The sequence below is a fragment of the Arvicola amphibius genome, chromosome X, assembly GCF_903992535.2.
Source record: "Arvicola amphibius chromosome X, mArvAmp1.2, whole genome shotgun sequence".
NCBI classification, from domain to species: Eukaryota; Metazoa; Chordata; class Mammalia; order Rodentia; family Cricetidae; genus Arvicola; species Arvicola amphibius.
In genome coordinates, this window is record NC_052065.1 from 87322170 (window position 1) to 87344030 (window position 21861).

General features: G+C 35.8%; 1 protein-coding gene across 1 annotated transcript in view; it reads right to left on the bottom strand.

The window, feature by feature from the left end:
* The window catches only part of Zmat1 (zinc finger matrin-type 1), a 35228-nt gene that overhangs the window by 12012 nt on the left and 1355 nt on the right, over nucleotides 1-21861 (bottom strand). The window contains exons 2-6 of the mRNA XM_038316964.2: nucleotides 6679-6785; nucleotides 5407-5508; nucleotides 5145-5319; nucleotides 3306-3362; nucleotides 2194-2259 (exon numbers count right to left, since the gene is read on the bottom strand). Coding sequence (XP_038172892.1) covers nucleotides 2194-2259; nucleotides 3306-3362; nucleotides 5145-5319; nucleotides 5407-5508; nucleotides 6679-6785 — 507 coding nt within the window. The remainder of the gene's footprint in view (nucleotides 1-2193; nucleotides 2260-3305; nucleotides 3363-5144; nucleotides 5320-5406; nucleotides 5509-6678; nucleotides 6786-21861) is intronic.

The following is a 21861-nucleotide window of genomic DNA, read 5'->3' on the forward strand; positions in this document are numbered from 1 at the left end:
GATAAAAATTCATTAATAGTTCACTGATTCATATATTAAACTAATCTCTACGGAGATAGAAATAGTTCTAGGCTTGTTTTTATGTCTAGCACTGGAAATAGAAATGAATTACATGACATTTCCTCCCTTAAAAACCTTAAGCTGAAATGGGAGAAAAAGTACTTAGAGAGAAAAGTAGACACACAGAAGGGTAGGTAGCCTTAAAGGAAGCAAAAAGGCTTCCAGGTAGCAGCAGAATGTTTAAGAATGAGTATGAATTAATCAAAAGCAGATTATTGAAGTATTTCAGGCAACAAGAGGGGAGGGGTATAAGTAAAAGTACAAATAAAAGAAGCAAGGTAATGGTTTTTGGAAGCCATACAACTTGCAGGTATTGACCTGCATAGATAACAGCATGTCAGTAGCAGAGGACAAGCATGAAGAGGAAGGAAAAGAAGGAGATGGCTGGGGCATTTAGATTTCATCCTTAGAAGTTGGAAAAGCAGTGAAGAAATTTCAAGTTGACAGTATCATGGAAAAAAATTGTGTTTTGAAGGAAACACTCCAGTAATTGAATTGAGAGTGCATTTGTGGAGATAAAACCAGTGGGAGAAAAAGTACTTAGAAGGCTATGATACTCTGTGTCTTCACATTTCTTACATATAAATCATTTAGAGGTCTTGTTAAAGAAGTGAATTCTGAATAAGTAGGTCTATAAGCAGGGCTGAATTCTATTTTCTAATAATCTCTCAAATGATACCAACAATTCTGGTCCATATCTCACAGTCTGACTAACAAAGCTCTAGGAATATATAAAGACCTATAGTAGTGTAGAAATGGTGAGGATAGAGTTAGGGGGACAGTAATAATTCAGGAGGTAAGACAATCAAAATTTGGCATTTAATTGATTTAGAAAGTTATGATGGTGTGGTATTGGGGAGTTGACAGTTAGATATAGGTTTTTATTTTGGAAGAGTGTTTATTTAAAATGTCCAACTGCAATAATAGCTCCCATTTTGACAGGTAGTCTAAGTTTGATGGACAGGATATGAGAGTACAGATGACAGTTAAAACCAGGGGAATACACAGAATTGTGCTTGCAGAGTCAGGCCAATAATGGAACCTGGGAGGACCTAAATCTAGGTGTTGAACTGACAAAGAGCTGATGTAGATAGCAAAAAACAAACAAAACAAAAACAAAACAAAAAACCCAATGAAATAAAGTAGAACCAGACTGTGAGGAATTGTACATGAAAAGAACAGAATTTTAAGAGGTCAAAAGTAATGAACATTTTCATATGGAAGTCTATCTACTAAGAACAGGTGAACTATAATGAGTTGAAGAAAAGGTAAAAGAGAGACTATGAAAGGGCAATAAGACACACTAGTAATAAAAAGGTGTTTGTATGTGGTGGGGGGATAAAGAATATAACAGAGGAACAGATATATTTCTCCAGTCAAGGCAAGTCTCTATGTTGTACATGAAATTTTGCTACCCTTTCTTAGCTCTAAGCCATCTGGTCATATTTCAAACTTTCTACTTCTATCACTCAAAATCATAGAAACCTATGGACCAAGACATTTCATGTTAGCAAAATATGTGCAAGAATATATATATTCTTTTGCAATGAGGCATTATTAACTAGTTTATACATTTTCCTCTGTAGAGAAAATGGTATATTCCTATTTATACTACCAAGAATGACTAGTTTAGCACCCCAAATGAATATCATTGTATCACACTAATTTGAAATATTTCTTAAAATAACATGGAAACACACACACACACATACACACACATACACACACATATGATTTTGAAATTAAGAGACATAAAAGACTTTCTGGCTCTCATGTCCTAGAAAAACAAATAAAAATAGATAGAATTGATCGCTTGAATACTACAAGTTCTTTAATTAATAAAAGCCAGTGGTTTATTAGTAAACTAGTATGTTTTATAAAATACAAAATTCCTGTGAAAGAGTATAGAATACTTTTCTAGTTTGCTATTTGTATTTGATTTTGCTAGTAGACATTTCTCAGCTATTTAGCTATAAATGTTTTCCTATCTTCATTTTTTTGCTCCTAATATAATGTTGTGAAGCATTAGTAGATTATTAAAAGAAGCAGGGAAGAGCTTATACAATCTGCTTGGATTATCCAGATCCAAAGCACTGCAAGATAAAAAAGGAGTTGTTTTGACCTTATTCCTACCTGGAGGAGGCTTCACAATAACAGATTTTAGGAAGGTTGGGGCTGCTGAAGTAGTATTGGGTTTATCTGCAGAAATAATTGTAATGAAAAATTATTAACATCTGATCAAATATTAAATTGCATCCATTGTAAAGTATTAAAGAAATTCTCTAAAGATTTACTATCTTTCTACATACTTAGCACAGGGCTTCTGGATAAAAGAAATTAAGTCGTGAAGGCTCTTCTGTGAGATAAATGTGCATGCTAGTTTGTCACCTAGTTTGGAAACCAAAGACTTGGGAAGGAGGAAATATTTTACAACCAGTATTGTTTGACCATTTCTATTAATGGAAACAATAAAAGCATGGGGGCTATTTCAAGATGATTCTTTTGCAACACACAAGATAAATCAGATGGTATGAACTTCTAAGATGATATTTTTCATCTATTCTGTCTTGATTTGTCATGTTTACACCAGAGTGAGCTCTCATCAGTTAATAACTTGAAACTATGTTTTATTGTATGTCTTTTTCAATTACTTTCCTCCTTGAACCCAAAGAAATGAATTTGGGGGCTACTGGTAAGATATTTACAAAATAGTTTCTCTTGTAAAGCACAATGACTATGTCTCTCTTTTAATTAACAGATAAGAAAATAAGCATATGACAATACGACAGACTAGAATTAATATAAAAATTATAGTGTATCTTATTAGAAAAAATAAATTCCTTCTTTCCTTCCTTCCTTCCTTCCTTCCTTCCTTCTTTCTTTCCTTCTTTCTTTCGGTTTTTCAAGACAGGGTTTTGTAGGAGGAAGGCCACTTATTCATCCTGGCCGCCCAGAACAAAAATAACCACGCAGAAACTGTATTCATTAAATCACTGCTTGGCCCATTAGCTCTAACTTCTTATTGACTAACTCTTACATCTTAATTTAACCAATATCCATTAATTTTTGCATCACCACAAGGTTGTGGCTTACCAGCCAAGTTTTAGCACGTCTATCTCCGGCAGCTCCAGAGAGAGATGAGCATCAAAGAGGCTCCTTATGGAGTTTGTTAGCCATTAGGGCAAGGAACTGCTCTTGCCTGAACTGCTAAACTGAACATGCAGGTGCATGACTGCTAAACTTACCTAAAGGTGAGATGATCCTTTGGGGTTCCTGCTTCACGAAAGAGTCTGTGAGACATTCTGCAGGATACAAAAAAAGTGACTAAACTGTCTTTAACATTTCCTGCTTTGTGGAAAAGTCTTCTGGATACTATGGGCCTGTAGGCTGAAGATGGATGCTTCAACAGTACAAAAAAACTTTGGGTGACTGTCCAGGCAGTGAAATGTCTCTGTCAATTCTAGAGTTTTGGAAGTTACTTACAATGTACTTCCTGTTTACTTAGGCAATAGTATATCCTTCTGGAGTCTTTAAAGGAGTTAAAGAATAGATAGATAGTTATAGTTTCCTTAGTTATAATAAAAAGATAAAGTAGATATAAATATTGTAACTGCAATTCTTATTTAATACCTGTTTGGTTATATGTAAGTTACTATGTTAAAGTTAAAGCCTTCCTTTTTGTTTAAACAGAAAATGGGAAATGGTGTAGGAGGTCCTTCTGTCTATGTGTTGCTTTCACTGGTTAATAAAGGAACTGCTTTGGGCCTATAGCAGAGCTATAAGGGGACCAGAGCTAGGCGGGGAAAACTAAATGGAATGCTGGGAAGAAGAGGCAGAGGGAGACGTCTTGGATCTGCGCTGAAGATTGACATACTGGAACTTTGCTGGTAGGCCACAACCTCGTGGTAATACACAGATTAATAAAAATGGGTTAAATTAATATGTAAGGGTTAGCTAATAAGAAGTTAGAGCTAATGGGCCAAGCAGTGATTTAATGAATACAATTTATGTGTGGTTATTTCGTGGCTAAGCTATCTGGGTGGCTGGGATGAACAAATGGGCCCTCCTCTTACAGGGTTTCTCTGTAGGTTTTGGAGCCTGTCCTGGAACTAGCTCTTGTAGACCAGGCTGGCCTCAAACTCACAGAGATCCACCTGCCTCTGCCTCCCGAGTGCTGGGATTAAAGGCATGTGCCACCACTGCCCAGCTAGAAATAAATAAATTCTAATAATATGCTGAGGTAATTTGCTCTGGAAAATACCTATATGATGTGCTGGACATGAATGTTGATGATTTTTTTTCAGGAATTAATGCCTTAGTGACACAGTAAAAGCTCTTAAGAATGTGCTAGATCAATTATTCCAGCTGATCAAGCATCATTTTTATGGTAGCATGTAAATTTTTCAAAATATGAGCTATTTTCCAAAATGTATTCTGCCAGTTCAGGTAATTCAGTGGAAGTTCTTTCATTTCTTCATTTGAACGTTACTAGAAGGAAGAGGCAATGTTCTATAATTCTCTGTATCTTTTGGATTTAGCATTCTATAATTATTCACTGGTACTTCACATTTATAGAAATAAAAGAATGGATTATCAGGATTGAAGGAGATTCAGCAATTTAGTTTGCTTTTTACAGCTTTGGAAGTATACTATATAGTATACACACTAGAGTATATAACTATACTATACTGAAGACATTGATCTGAATGGACAGGTGAGATAAAGATGTACATCAAAAAATTATGCCAAGGCGAGGAAACATAATTTAAAAAGCCAAGATTTTTGGTTTCTCTAGATGGTTATTGTTATTAATAACATATAGCACTCATTTGCTTTATGTGGATTTAGTAAACTGAATAGTGACCATAATATATATATATATATATATATATATATATATATATATATATATATATATATAATTTAGTTAGCAGTTATCTCCACAGACAAGAATACAGAAAGTGATTTACTAAGTAGAAAAATAATCAAGTTGTTTGAACTGTAGTGGGAGTTTGCTCCCCAAAAGGAATGATACAATGTATGGGAAAGATATATATCTGTTAAAGAGATGAACAGAATCTTACCTGTCTTTGGTTGGCATCCTGATGGAGATACTCTGTGATGTTCTTCCAGTAACTGCTTCGGATTCTGCACATGGCTCTTTTCCACAAAATGAGTCTGAGAAATGGCTGAGGAGTCAAAATTCATGTTGCAGAAACCACTAAATTTGTCTCTGTTGACTTCTTCACTCTTGTACACCTGTAAAAAGCACATTCAATCTTTTTTATTTTTTAAATATTAAAATCTTAGAGTTCACAATTATAACATTTCATGAAGACAACTCACCTGAGAATTCTCAACAGGCATGCTCACTTTTCTACCAGACACTTCGTTTAGTTCCCCATGCACTTGAAAATAGAACTTAACATTTTGAGCATGTATTTCACTCTGGAAAAAGATACAGCTTTGTTTATTTAACAACAGAGACACCTAGAATGTGCACCTCTCTGAATGTGAGCTCAGGAGACATCAATTTTAGAAGATTTTATATTAACGTTTTTTGAGATCATGTCCTTGAACAGGCTAGACAAGTGACATACTTTTGAGCTACATCCTCAACCCTTGACTGCAATAACTAGAAAGTTTCACTCCTTTCAAATCTTTAGACCTCATTTAAAATTAAAATAAGATGATTCTACAACTTAGAAGTCAGTATTTTATTTTTATTATGTTAGTTAAACATTGCAATGGGTTTCATTATGACATTTTCATTCATGTATATATTTTATTATATTACCTATTATCATCCCAACTCACTTCCCTTTCTACTTTCACGCCTTTTTATGTATACCACAACAATCTTCACTAGCATAATATAAATGAAGACTAGTAAAAGCTATTTCCAGGATTATGAGCACCTCATCAGTGGCTACATCATTGCAGAAAAACCCTCCCTTTCCCAACAACCATCAATTGCCAATGCAGAGGGAGTGATGAGGCCTCCTAACAACTGTTAACCGTCAATGGACCTGGGTAAGGGGTCTCATGAGCCTCTCCAACCTCAATGGCAGGATGCTGACAAGCCAAATCTATAGTCTACGTTTATTATAAATGAAGATTCTAGGAGTTCTACAGTATCCCTCAAACTTGTTAATATCTACAATATATTTGCTATAATAATAGAGAATACAAAGGGAGGCAGAATGGTGTGAAGGAAAGAAAAGAAAGTTTACAATCAAAACCAAAGAGTTTAATCTATATTCTCTAACTTAAATTTGTATGTGACTATCCTTTCCTGAGCCAATATTCCTGTCTGCCAAATAGAAATATTACCATGTTGCCAGGAGGTGGTGGCGCAAGCCTTTAATCCCAGCACTCAGGAGGCAGAGGCAGGCAGATCTCTCTGAGTTCAAGGCCAGCCTGGTCTACAAGAGCTAGTTCCAGGACAGCCACCAAAGCTACAGAGAAACCTTGTCTCAAAAAAAAGAAAGAAAAAAGAAATGTTACCATGTTTCAGGTCTTTAAATTAATCAATTAAGATGACTTAAATGCAGTTAACTTGCTACACTTAAAAATATGATTCTTCATCCTCATTCCCACCACATTTAACCAACCAACCTTATAATGTGAAATCCTTTCTGATTCAAGCTGCAGTACCACTCCACATGCTTGACAAAAATCATCTGTAAAATATGATGACCTTTCTTGTCCTTCACAGGTGGTATCTATCAATAAAGTAAAGAAAAAATCTATCATAGCAATGAAATGTGAACTAATCAAATTTTCATATTTGGGAGTACGCACTAACAGCCTTCTCTTCAAATATGCCATTGAATGTGCAATATATATATATATATATATATATGAGTATGTATATATATATATACATACATGTATTTACACACACACATATATTTGATGTATAATATGGTAACAGTTACCAATTTAGAATGGCAAACCCAGGCAATAACTTTGTAAAGGAATAGTTAAATGGATATATGTTACTTATTGAACTTCAAAGAATGATTTAAGGAATCAGTAATGAAAGGCTGAATTTAAAAAACAGTCTTGATATTTTGTTTTACAGAAGACAATGCTCAGTTATGTAAGACTTTCATATGAGATACAGCTCTAGGGTTAGCTAAAAATTGCCACTGGATACAATGCACAAATCTCTCCCATCATTTCAAAAATACCAGAACACTTTTGTGCATACAGATCTCACATAAATCTCCCTCCAAATATATAAAGTAATGTTTATGTACTACAGTCAAGAAACTTATGCTATAGTGTCTGCATCAGCAATAAAGAGCACATACCAAATAGTTTTATATGTACACTTTAGTTCCACACTTATATTTAATGTCCTTAACAGTTTCAGCATATTTTGCTGCTAGTGTTTATTGGTTTATCTATAGGATATTAATAAAAATAATCATACTTTCACTTATTATTTGGCTATTTAAATGAGTAAGTTTGTATTATACATACTTTCATGGATGGTATACTGAATAAATAAAAGTTTTACTAAAATACAATATACTCAATTTCTAACAAAGATAACATGAAATATTCATACATATACACATAGAAAGTTACAGAATGATCTCAACTAAATTTAAATGTATTTAGCTCTGGAAAGTGGGGAGGATAAGAGAAGAAGACTTTACATTTTACTCACAACTTGTTTTGTAAAAAGCACACAGCATTTTCTGTATATGGTGAGGATAGATATCAACAAACTGGTAGGATATCAATTCAAATAATTATCCATTTACAAACTACCTTTTCATGAGTTAAGGAAATCAGACTGTAGATTATAGTATCTGGGTGTATTTAAGACATAAAATATACTGGATAGCATAAGATGGAAACTTCAGGTTACCTGTATTATCCCTTCCCCAAACCTGCTGGAATGGAATGAAGGAAGATACTTTGTGTATGAGGAAGCGGCAGGTAATGAAAATCGTGTTTTACTTTGAACCCTAATAGTGGGCACAGTTTGTTAAAACTCATCACCTCGCAGGCACCCAAAAGCCCCATATTAATCAGGCAGGTGTTTCCAGATTGAGTTTCTAAACCAGCTCTGGGAACTCTCTGGATCCTGCCATTTCAGGCTCTAGGGTGGTGTAACAGTTTTAGATTCCAGGCTGCTCTAATTAATGTCTTGCCAGCTTACTCTTAGCACCAGAATCATCTCAACAGCCTTGGGTTTCAGGCTAGCTCACATGGGCCCCAACCTCTTGAGCTATTGTGGACAGAGCTTCAGGCTTGTACTTGTAGACAGAATCTTTAGCTTGCCACATTGTCAACTTGGACCTTATACCACCTCTAGGCTGCAGCATCACCCTCCATGCTAGACTCTATGTTCCATATTCTAAAAGACTAGTGTTCAGTATGTCCCACTAGACCTTAGAGCTGGACATCTCCCCACATATACAGGTTCCAACACCACTCTTGTGTTACCAGTTCCCAGGATGGCCCCTGGAGTTTCTAAGACCTAGACTAAACCCTTTTATACCTAGTCATTCCCCAGGAACTAAGTCCCCAGACTCCAGGATACCCAGTACAGATACAAGATCCAGGGTCATCCTTGTGGACCCAGACTCTAGTCCCATCCCTAAATAACTGACGAGTAAATCTACCAAACTGGATTCAGATTTCAGGGCCAAGCCTGGGAATGTGGGCATGCACACTTGCTTACCTAAACAGGAAAGTGCACAAGGACACTAGCAGTGAGCCTTCTAGAGGATCACATCATGTGGCCTGTCACAAGTTTTTAGACAGGCAATACCTTGGTGGCAAAAAAAAATTACAACTGAAGGAAAATTTCTTGAAGATGAAATTGTCATTTCCCATCTGGGAGTCCCTTCCACTCTTGGGAGTTCTTTCTTTTAACCTGAATAAATCTATGCTTACTTTACTGTCTTTTTCCCCTTTAGTATAGTACTGTTAAGACTTACTGTCTTTAACTTATTTTCTCAAACAAGGTTTGGTCTGTTTGTTTATCAAATGGCACAATATAGCCGGGTTCAAAAGATTAGCCATTCTCTTCACTGAATCACTGATTCCTAACTAATTTGTTACTATCTATGTCTTCCTTTGAATTTCACATAACAACACTTTAATTCACACCCTCTATATATTCCAACATGTTTTAGTTTTATTGATACTAATTAAGCTTAGCTTTACACCATTATGTAACATAGTCTGGAAGGAAGTAGACAAAAGATCAATATAATTGAGGATCTGTTCATGTTAAACACTTAGACCTTAACACAAATGTATACAGTAAATAGTACTTTGTACATTCTGAGTTAAGAAATTGGGAGTAAGTGAAAATGAAATAATATGCTATGCTTTCTTTGGTGGAATGGTACACAAACCTTTGTTTTACTTTGACTCTTTCCATTACACACACACACACACACACACACACACACACACACACACACACACAATTCCACGTTGTAAATGACTAATCCCTAACTCCAAGGAGTACAATTAAATAAGGAAAGTAAGATGTGTATGGAAAAACTAAAATCCCCAGGCCAAAATGTTTCAGGCAATAAAAGATGTAAGAGGGTAATGGTATATTCTGTGAGAAATGGGATGAAAATTATGGATAGCAAGTTCTGTCTAAGCTTTAAAATACATGTGAACAATAGAATCTCACTAAGCTATAAATAAAATGAAATTATGATATTTGGCAGGAAAATGGATGGACTAGAAATCATGCTAGGTGAAATAAGCAAGATTCTAGAACCTTGGTTCCTGTTATATGTGGAACCCAGATTTAAAATTATATGTATGTGTATATACCTGTGTATATGCATTCAAGTATGTGTGCAGAACATCAAGCTAGAAAGGGGATTGTTAAAAGGGAGGAAAAGATCTTAAGGGATGGTGGAAAAAGAGAGACAAGAAAGTAGACGAATGGGGATCACTTTCAAGGGGTGACAGAGAACTAACCCTGGGAGGCACAGAAAAGGGCAGTGGGGAAGGGGTACAAATTAGAACAATGTATAATAATACATACAAGAAAATGCCAAAATGAAACACCTTACTTTGTGCATTAATTAAAACATTAATACAAACTTTAAAAATTAATAACAGAACAAAAGTATTTCAAGGAAGGCAAGAGTATAAATAATAGTGGAAGGTTCAGAATAGAATCAAATAATGATAAGCTATTTTAGGGTATTTGAATTTATTTACATTAGAGAGAAATAAGTGACTCAACATGGGTATATTATCAGTCAGTTGTAGACTTGAGGCTTGAACCAGCCATAGATACATAAAGAAAAGGTCCATCTCTCAAAATCAAAGGGTATTAAAGGCTGAGCTTAGCATTTTCTATCAATATGGTAGACATTTAGATCTATCATATTTAAGCTTAAGTAATGCTGTTCCTGAGAAGAGGTGGAGATTCAACCTTACAATTTACAATTATCACCAGTGGCAAATTCTCTTTGTTATTAGAGCATCAGAGTGTTTCGAGTTTAGCATGTTAAAAAATTGTTGAGTGAAGGACAGAGAGGGAGAGCAAGGAAAGAGATACCTTGAAAGAGGGAGCCATTGTGGGGTTAGCGAGAAATCAGGCACTAGGGAAATTCCCAGGAATTCACAAGGATGACCTCCCAGCTAAGGATCTAAGGAATAGTGGAGAGGATACCTTAACTGCCCTTCCCCTGTAATCAGAATAATGACTACCTTAATTGTCATCACAGAACCTTCATCCAGTTGCAGAGATCTACAGCTAAGCACTGGGCCAAACACCTAGAGTCCAGTCGGAGAGAAGGAGGAGAGATATTATGATCAAATGGGCCAAGATCATAATGGAACAGCTGACCTGAGCAAGTGGGAACTCACTGACTCTGGAGTGACAGTTGGGGTACCTGCATAAGACCAACCTAAGCACTTTGAATGTGGGTGACAGTTGTGTTGACTTGGGCAGTTTGTGGGGCCACTAGCAGTGGAACCAGTATTTATCCCTATTGCATGAACTAGCTCTTTGGAGCCCATTCACTATGGAGAGACACATTGCTCAGCCTAGATCCAGCAGAGAGGGCCTTGGTCCTGCCTCAAGTGATGTGACAGACTTTGTTGACTCCCCATAGGAAGCCTCACCCTCTCTGAGGAGTGGATGGAGGGTGGGGTAGGGAGAAGGTGGGGGAAGTGGGAGGATGAGAGGGAGAGAGAACCGGGATTGGTATGTAAAATAAGATTGTTTTAAAAATTATAATAGAAAATTGAAATATATGATGTGAGAAATAATAAAAGAAGATGGGTGATGATCTACTCTTGAAGTATTCTTAATATACTAGTCCTTTGCTATATTCCCAAAGAAATCTACCCATTTCTGTTTATTAGAGCACTAGTCACAATAGTCAAGGTATAGAACTAGTCATGATACCCATCAACAGATGAATGGATAATGAAAATGTAGTATTTATACGCAAGGGTTTTTTTCATACAAAAGAGTGAAATTATTTCAACTACAGGAAACTGAATGGGACATGTTAAGAAAAGTTAGCTAGACTCTGGCAAATACTATGTTTTTCTTCTATGAAGACTCGATATTATGCCATTTATCAATTGTAAAACATTACTTCCATTATATTTAATATAGAATTAAATTCATATGCCCTAATGAATCCTATCATTATTTGGTTCTAATTTAAACTTTCCATTACTATTTATATACTTGCCTTACTTGAAATACTTTCATTCTATATTTTAGTTAACATATGATATATTTAATGTTATTTATATACACATATGACATGAAAATCAAAAACTGACCATGCCAAATGAGGAAGGGGTCTAAATGAGGAATAAGGAAAGAATAAGAGACTAATTGAGGAAAGAACTAGAAATATTTAATATATATATTTGGAAGAAAGTGACAAAGAGAAAAGGGGAACTAAGCCAAGGGAGGGTAAAAGGAGGTATGTATGAATAAATCACAACAATATTTTAGTATTAAAATGTCATAGAGAAATTATTTTGTATCCCATTATTTTTTATTCTAACTCAAAAATACCAATATCAGTAAAAAAGTCAAACAAAAAATATACCTAAGATTTACTTTACTTTAATTTTCCTAACACATGGTAAGTATAAATCCCTTCCTTCCAGTATAACATTTGTTCAATATTTAGAATTATTTTCTTTACCTTTCTCTTTACTACTTTTGTGAATTAATTGCAGTTCTTTTAAGTACAATCCCCTTAACAATGTCATAATAATGACCAGTAAAAAGGGAACAGACTTTTGTTGTTGTTTTTATGTTTTGAGATTGGTTCTTATTATGTAATTCAGGCTGGCCTTGAATTTATATCCTTGGCTTCCTAAAGTGCTATTATTACATGTGTGACAACTGCACTCTGCTCTACCTTCTTTTTGTTAAATTCTGAAAAACACAGTTTAGTATTGCAACCATTTTACATATATGGTTAGTTAGTGTTAAGTATACTTAAACCCTTATTTTGAATACATATCTTCTACTAATGTAGCCCAAGACAAGTTCATACCATATTGCTGACTCACACTCTGGTACTTTCTGACAAATACATGCATGGTTCTATTCTATCTAGAGTCGATTAAACTACACCCCAAAGCAGACCTAATATATATTTATATTACTACTATTTACATTTTGCTTTGCTATATTCAAATAATCATTTTAACCTCCTAAGATCCCTTTTGAGCTAGTTAGATGGCACAGTAGGTAATGGTGCTTGCTGCCAGGCCCTAAATTGGATTTCTCAGAACCCATATGATAGAAGGGCAGAACTTACTTCTACTACTACATGTATGCTCTGGTATATGTCAACATGCACCACTTCCCCCCAAATTAAAAAAAGAGATTTTTTTAGTCTTACATTTATTATTAGGAGTATTGTGGAAGTTGGATTTCTACTGAGAACAAATTTCTTGTTCTTAAGGATAAGTCTATAACTGTCCAATTTCCCCCTCAATCTGCATGTCTCCTACATTCATATGAACATGATTCTATGTGCTCAAAAGTGAAATGTGAAGCTTGCAGGGATTAGTGGTCTTCTCAAAGTCACACATAAACTATGGATTAGAGACAGGATTCAAATATCATTCTGCCCAAGTAGTTCCTGAGAGCTACTTCTTAAATAGGTTGAAGTGTTGAATGACAGGGTTTTTCTTTAGGCCGACATTTGTAATGAGGAAGTCTGACTGAGAAGAGAAGCTGTTTTGGCTGAGAGGCTATTGGTATCTGATAGCTGCTGGGAGAGGGAGAGTCACTTGGGTCACATCAAGAAAGCACTCGGGCCCTAACCTGAAGTGCTTGTCAAAGACTGGGATTGCGGGACTGAGGCACAGCTGAAGAAGCCTGAGAGATGTATATCTTCCTTTCTTTTCCCTTACACTTTTCTCAAGCTTCCCCCTTCTTCCTTAGTAATATAGAAAACAAACATTTTTGGTAGATGGGTAAACATGAACTTGTGAAGATCCTTAATTTCAAAAGAAATCAGTTGTAAAAGCTACCAGACCAGGTTCATCCTGCTGTTAACTAGTTAGTTGTTGGACAAAGGCTTTCAGATTTCTATTTCTAAAGTTTATTTTGCACTTGAATTTATTTCACAAAGTTTTGTTATGGTATTGTGATGTCAGCGATCCTCTCTTGCATAGTATTTAGGAAGATTATTTGAAATGAAACAGTAGTTTTGTGACAAATTATAACTGGTATCTGATAAAAGAGTCCATCTGTTCAATGTAATGTATTTATGTTTAAGTACAGCTTCAGTCTTTGGTTGGAGAATGAATCAACATTATTTCTGTTAATAAAAATGTTTTAGTGGGATCTAGTGGTGCACACCTTTATTTAATCCCAGTACTCAGGGGACAGATGCAGGCAGATCTCTGTGAGTTTGAGGGTAGCCTGTCTACACAGAGAGTTCTAGGCCAGCCAGGGAAGCTCAGTGAGACCTTACCTCAAAAAGATGTCTTGCTATTTCATTTCCTTCCTACATGGATGGTTTATATAATTTGAGAAAATGAAACATTCATAATAATTTGGAGTGAGGTTAGGGTCTTTGATCTGTAGTGCTAGGCAACAAGAAAAAAATAAAAATGGCACATTAGTAAAAATACATATAACCTTGAGTAAATAATTTAACCATTCTAAACTATTTTCCACTGAATAATATAGAATTATAATGTATAATTTCTAATTCCTTGGATCTGTCAAACATAAAAGATGTGCTTTTTCCCAAAAATGTTCAACAAGTATTCTATACTAAATAAAAGTATGATTATTTATCTAGAAGCTTTGAAATTTTTATTTACTAGAAGATATAATCACTCTAGTTCAGTTCAGTGTTATTTAAGTGATCATCTATTCCACAGTTTTCAATCTTGATAGTACGCCTACTTCGGGCCACATAACCCATTGCTGAAAGGCTATCTTGTTCAGCACAGGTTTTCGGCAGCATCCCTGGCTTCTGACCAGTAAGACTGTAGTAGTATTCCCTAGTATGAAAACCAAATGTGTGTGGAAACACTGGCAAACGTTCTTTGTGGGGTTAAACCACCTACAGTGTAGAGCCAATCCAACCTATGACTTTACTTCATAAAAGAAAAAGCTAGGAACTATAGAAGAATAAAGGATTGGGAGAGCTAAAATTTTAAATTTGTGATTCCAAGTTTATGTGGATTTGTTTAAAAAAATAATTGCAACAATCTAGAGAAAGACAATAGTAATAACGGAGGGATGCTCTTAGGCAATTTAGTTATGAATATCAATATTGGCAACATTCTAGATGTAAGAATTAGTAAAATTTAATGTATTGATTAAACACTCATTCCGTTTATATCAGAATCTATACTTTGATGGTATAAAAATTAATCCACTCTACAAAAACTTAGTTTTTTGTTGGATCCTGCCTTTTGCAAACATCTAAGCTGTCATATTAGAGTAAAATAACATTAACTTCTGAATCAAAAAATAATTCAACTGCATGTGAAATCTAAATGATTATTTTGAAACTTTCTCTTCATACCATACAGCAGGAAATTTAGTGTGATATAGCTTTTTGTAACAAAAAGTTAACACTTACGGCAGAAGTCAGAAAAGAATAATGGTTTTGTTTTAATTTCACTTATAGAATTATAAACCAGATAGTATTTCTGAAGAAAGGAAATGGAAGGTTATCATATTTCTTCAGTTTTGAGAATGAGAATTTTCTTTGTTTACTGTAATAGAATGTTCTTTGATTGGTCCGATAAATTTAAACTTACTCAAATTAGGTGATTCTAGATATAACTGTCTATATATAATAAAATCATTTTCACATTTCTTAAATGATAATTTATTTTTGTTGTACAAAATAGCAAATTATATCCTTAGGAAACCCAGATGTTTATACAATTACTTAATATAAAGTTTAATGCTTTTCTGAATTGTGAGTTTCATAGCTAAATTATTTTGATGTAAAGACCCATAGCATTGTAAAGAACCTTATATACCACTTTGACAGTGACAAAGTAGGGAAAACCCAAGAATGAACTGCAGTTCTATATGCACAAATGTCATTATTCACAGAGCAAACTGTGAAATAGTAATTTTGCTTTTGCAAAGAACATACGTGCTGTATTTTCTGTGAATAGATTTTTAGAAGTAATCTTCCTTAAACATTCTTCATTAAATGAGACTTTTTTGGCAAGAGTTAACTTGACTTTTATATTCCTTTAATACCATCATTATCATAGGAAAAATCAGCAGAGCATAGTCCTGAGATAGAAGAGAATGAGGATGCATGTTAAAGTTGCCACAACATTTTTAATACTCTTTCTCTCTAAAGGCTACACTTCATTTAAAGAGTACTCAGAAATAGTAACTTTATTAAAATATGGATATGTGGTGCAGGAGAATTGTCTGTATTCTGTCAATCATGTTTTAAATTTTTAAATAAATGCTGATTGGCCAGGCAGGGTCAACCAGATAGGAAGTAGAGGCAGGACAATGAGAACAGGAGAATTCTAGGAAGGAGGAAGCCCATTCCCCTGAGTTCTGCCCAGATCACCAAAGAAGCAAGATGTGACCTGCCCCGCTGAGAAAGGTACCGACCTATGTGGCTAACATAGATAAGAATAATGAGTTAATATAAGCTACAAGAGCTAATAAGAAGCCTGAGTTAATGGGCCAATTAGTTTATATCCAATGCAGACTCTCTGTGTGATTTTCTTTGAGGTTAAACAGCTGCGGGAACCGGGCAGGACAGAAACCCCAACAAGCAGGCCCTCATGCTACAGAATGGCTCCCAACGTGGATAAAGCTACAGAATAGCACCCACGTGGACAACTGCATCCACATAAAGCCTGACAGAGCTTGGGAAGTAATTCTGGGCAGAAAAGAATAAAGCATGGCTTCTTGGTAGCAGCAATTTCTCGTCTGCTCTGTTTGCTAGAGGCAAGCAAGCGCTCTCATTTAAGAGAGGCTTCCTCACTCAGCTTTAGCTGCAAAATCTTGCAGCACTTTTAAGAGGTCCTGCCACAAAACACTTAAATAGTGTTGTTGAAAAGCCAACCACATGCTTTTTGGTTTTCAGTTGTAGCAGGAAAAAAGCCGCGCTGTTTTAAAATGCTGGCTTTCTGGGCCTTCCTGCCAGGGCAAACTCTGACTCTTTGAGGCAGAAGGTCAGACTACAGAGAGAGCATTTGAGTGTTGTTTGTGGACACACTGTTGCAGCTTGCTTGCCGGCAAGGACCTTGAAACGCCATAGAGTTGTGGTAATAAACATGTCTGGGGCCAGTACTTCCACCATGAGCCTGAAATTGCAGATAGCTAAGAAATGGGCTGGATCTAGCTGTCAAAGCCATGGCTTTAACCCTACCCATACTTCTTAGTAAATTAAAGACTCACGTGGTCAGAAAAAGAGAGATATACAGTAAAGAGAGATTCAAAGATGAAGAAAACCTCTAAATGGTTTACAATGTGTTAAAAAAAAAGGTTAAGGTCCTTAAAATAAAAAAAAGAAAGAAAGAGAGTAATTGGGTGCGGTGGCATATACATTTAATCCCAACACTTGGAGACAGAGGCAGACAGACCTCTGTGAGTTCAAGGCATGGTGGCACACACCTTTAATCCCAATGCCTGGGAGGCAGAGGCAGACAGATCTCTGTGAGTTCAAAGTGTGGTATTGCACACACCTTTAATACCAGCACTGGGGAGGCAGAGACAGGCAGATCTCTGTGAGTTCAAGGACAGCCTGGTCTACAGAGTGAGTTCCAGGACAAAGATACACAGAAACCCTGTCTCAAAAAGCCAAAAATTAAAAATAAAAGAAATAGAGGTTAAAATGAAGCCACATAAAGATGGAAAACACACAGAAAATCTTGATACTGTATGCTATTATGCCCTCTTAGATTTGTTTGAATGCTGAGGAAGGAGCAACAGATGCTAAAAGATATTTGTTTATAAATGCTGCTGAACTAATCCAAGATAGGTATTTTGAAAATACCTTGGCTTCAAAATTGAAGTCAAATGGTATGTTACTTTGGAGAAGAGATTTTACTTTTGTTTCCACAGTAAATGAGGGACTGTGGATTCATTCTGGGTTAAGAAAAATGAGGTTTGATCAAGAGAGACCACCTGAGAAATGTCCAGTAGGAACAGATGGCCCAGATGTCTGAGTTCTACATCCAGAATAGATTCAAGATGCTGCCTGAGATGATCAAGCCTCACAGGATACTCCAGTCAGGACTTGATCATAATTCAAATTTTCTTTAGGTCCCCATAAATTATCAGCACCCCCAACCAGAAGTAGCCTGGAATACTATGCCAACATTCCCCCAAAATGGACTATGGATATTTTCCTTTGTTTTAAAAAAAGAGGGTGAAGTGGTGTGGGAGAATTGTCTGTATTCTGTCAATCATGTTTTAAATAAACGCTGATTGGCCAGGCAGGGAGTATAGGTGGGTCAACCAGACAGAAAGTAGAGGCAGGGCAATGAGAACAGGAGAATTCTAGGAAGGAGGAAGCCCATTCCCCTGAGTTCTGCCCAGATCACCAAAGAACATGTGACCTGCCCTGCTGAGAAAGGTACCAACCTATGTGGCTAACATAGATAAGAATAATGGGTTAATATAAGCTATAAGAGCTAATAAGAAGCCTGAGTTAATGGGCCAATTAGTTTATATCTAATGCAGACTCTCTGTGTGATATGTACCTGTCAGCATGACAAATGCTCATAGCTATAGTGCTATTTTGCATCCTTAGTTTTATGATGATTAAAATAGCTTCTCGCTTATGAGTTTGACAAGTTCTTGCAATTTTATGCAGGTCATCACAGTCAATGCAGGCTTTTCCAGGGTACCTCAACAATAACAAAATAAAACACAATTAAAATAATTGGGAATACTATGCTTATGATTAGTATTTGTGTTGTCTTTATGCTCAAGGAGTATTTGACCTTAGTAACAATAAGCCTTTGTGGCTAGGAAGGTCAGGAGTCATGCTTATGAAGCCAGAAATACAGCTAAGGCTCGGTGTAATCATAATTTCCTTGATCCCACAGCAGCTGCTTTATATCAGATAGGCACTAAATATACGCTACTCATGCCAACAGTTGAACACATGTGAATGAATGTACAAGAGTGTTTCAGATAGAAAGTAATTAAAGTTCTATCCTAGCATATATGTAATGTATAGTAGGAGACTTTCTTGTTAGGCTAAAAATATGACTAGTGATTATTTTTACATACTGATATAATTCATGGAGACGGACACCAATAAATGGCCATTCATCTCACTCTAGACATTGCCAATCCACCAAATGTAGAAAATGGGAGTTTAATCCTGTTTACTAATTTATTTTGTCAAACACCAATATCAGATTCACGATATAATATGTTTTGGTGTGCTTATAATACATAAGATTCCACAGACACAGATTTTTAAGAAATACTTGAAAGGTAATGACAGTTGAGGAATCTGATCAGTTATATTTAAAACTACACTTTCCCCACTGTTTGATTTATGTTAGAATTTTACTATCAAGCACTACTGGGTGTAGTTTCTTTCTCTTTTACTTTTTATTATGCATCTGTATGTGCATTGGTGCATGTGTGTGTGGTGGTGGTGTCTTCCTCAATGCCATCCATATCCTTTGAGACATGGTCTTTCCCTGGCTTGCTCACTAATTAGGCTAGCCTGGCTGGCTAGTGAGCCTTGGGAGGGGGCAGTCCTCCTGCATTTGCCTCTCCAATGTTGCGAGATCACAAGTGTGCACCACCACGCACGTTTTTACATGGGTTCTGGAGGGACAGAACTCAGAGCCTTATGATTTTGAGACAAACACTTACCAAGTGAGCTATGCCTACAGACCATTAGAGAGTTGTTTTTATAGCTGTTTCTTTAGAAGTTTATTTTTTATTATTTTTATCATGTGCATTTATGTGTACATGCACAACCATGTGCATGCATTAGCAGGCATGATATCCCCTGGAATTAGAGTTCCAGGCAGTTGTGAGCCTCCTGACGTGGATGCTGGGATCTGAAGTTGGATCCTCTGGAAGAATGGCAAATGTCCTGAAAAAGTACTGAGTCATTTGCCCAGACTCATTACAGATGTTCCCAATACATTCGTAGGCTCTCAGCACTAGCCAGTATGGTTCGCCCACACACACTGGCATTCAATGATTACTTTGTAACTGAAGGAAAGGTTAACTAGGCTTTCTCATGGAGGACTTCGTGACATAATGACTCAAAGCTTTACTGAACAGGGAGACAAAAGAAAGCTTCTGTAATTGCAAGAAGGTAATTGCCATGGAAACTATTTAACAACTAAATTGAAATCCACAATGCTTTCTAATCTAAAATACAAACTCAGAACCTTTTCTTTGGTTCTGTTTTTAAAGGGAAAAAGAAATATGTCAGGAGGGTTTAAGAAACTACAAATAGATGTAGCATAATTACTGGATCAGAATTCATTTTGTCATAATACATTTGAAAAACTTCACTTGATGAAATATGAAGTATCCTAAAAGCCTCCTGACTCCCCTTACCCATGTATTCTGTGTGTGTACATGTCTTTTTGCATATTATTTTCTTGGAATTTCTTTTGCTTGTTTTAAGTTTGTTGTTCAATACCACAATAGAATTTTTTTGAAAAATTTTAATATTCCCTGTATGATATTTTTTATTTCTACTGCCATTTCCTCATTACTAATGTAGAAAAAAGTCCTTGTGAATGTGGGCTACAATTGGAAATGGGCCAGCAGATACTTTTTCAAACCACTTTTCATGATCTTATCAGGAGTGATTGTGAAATAATTGGGATCCCAGTAGTACTCTGACATATTTCAGAGCTATATCTTAACTAGGATTTATAAAAAAGGACATTGACACACAACTAAGCATTATTTTCTTTTCCTTTTGTACACTATAACTAGAACAAAATAGTGCATTATAAATATTTAGACAAGATTCTGAGGCCTAATAGTGCTTGGAATATTACAATGTATTAAATATCTACCATTTTAAAGTGAAAACATAAGGGGGTTTTAGTTTGGACATCCGAGTTAATGAAGGATACTTAACTAAAATGACAGTTAATTTTTAGATAACAATTACATTTTTTTTGTATCCTAGTAAACTTTCTCAACAGTATTTCAACACAGATTTTGCTACTCAGGAAGTGTCAAGTGGTAACTATAGTCAAGGTTTCTTATGATTTATGAATTATTGTTTTCATATACAGCTACAGAAATTCCACAAAAAGAATCCAAAATAATCATTTATATTTTCATATCAGAAATTAATGTCAGAGTTTGTCTTATCCAAATCACTTATTTCAGAAATGGAAGCCCAAATCAAGGAAATTTGGGATGAATTCAGGCTCACAAAGTCTGATAGTTTTATGAGCATCGTAATCTGTATTTACTGTGCCAGAGTCCAGCTATTGTTTTTCCTTTATTATCTTTTTTCACATTTATTCATTTTGTGTGGATACATATGTGCTACAATGTGTGTGTGTGTGTGTGTGTGTGTGTGTGTGTGTGTGCGTGTGTGTGTAGGCCAGAAGACGACTTGCAGGAGTTGGTTCTCTCCTTTCAACATGGGGGTTCCTGGAAATGAACTCAGGTCCTCAAGCTTGGCAGCAGGAGCCTTTTCCTACTGTGTCATTATGCAGCCCCCTGAAATTCTCTCTTACAATGCTCCTATTATTTGCATATATTCAAAGACACTGCAACCAAAGCAGTTACACAATGAGGCAGAAAGTCAGTTTTCTATGAAATACTTTTTCTAAACCTTACTATGAATAGGTCACCAAGCCAAACTGTTTGATGCCTACAAAACCGCGCTCACCTATTTGCTGGTTATAGACAAAGTTTGTTTTCCAAGTTAAAGCCAGGCACAGTGTCACAAACCTGTAATCCCAGCACTCAGGAGGTGGAGACTGGAGGATCTGTTGGCTCACTACTACACAGTGAGTCTGAAGCCAGTGTGAACTACAAGGGGGCCATATCTCAAACCAAAACAGACAAAAAGGGGAAAAAAAGCAAGCACAAAAACCCCTTGAAAATGAAAAGTCTAGGAGTTTCCAAACAACGGTATAATTCATGACTCATTGAAGACATTAGTCTTTCAAAGACTGTCTTCAGTAAGACTGGTGATAAATAAAGCACGATCATATCACGGTGAATTCCCCATTTCTGTATTTAGTAGGTGGTATTTATATAATGTGCCTATTATAAATATTATGGGGGATTTTTAATTGCTTTGCCATTCCACCAAAGTGAAAGGTGTGAAATATTATGGA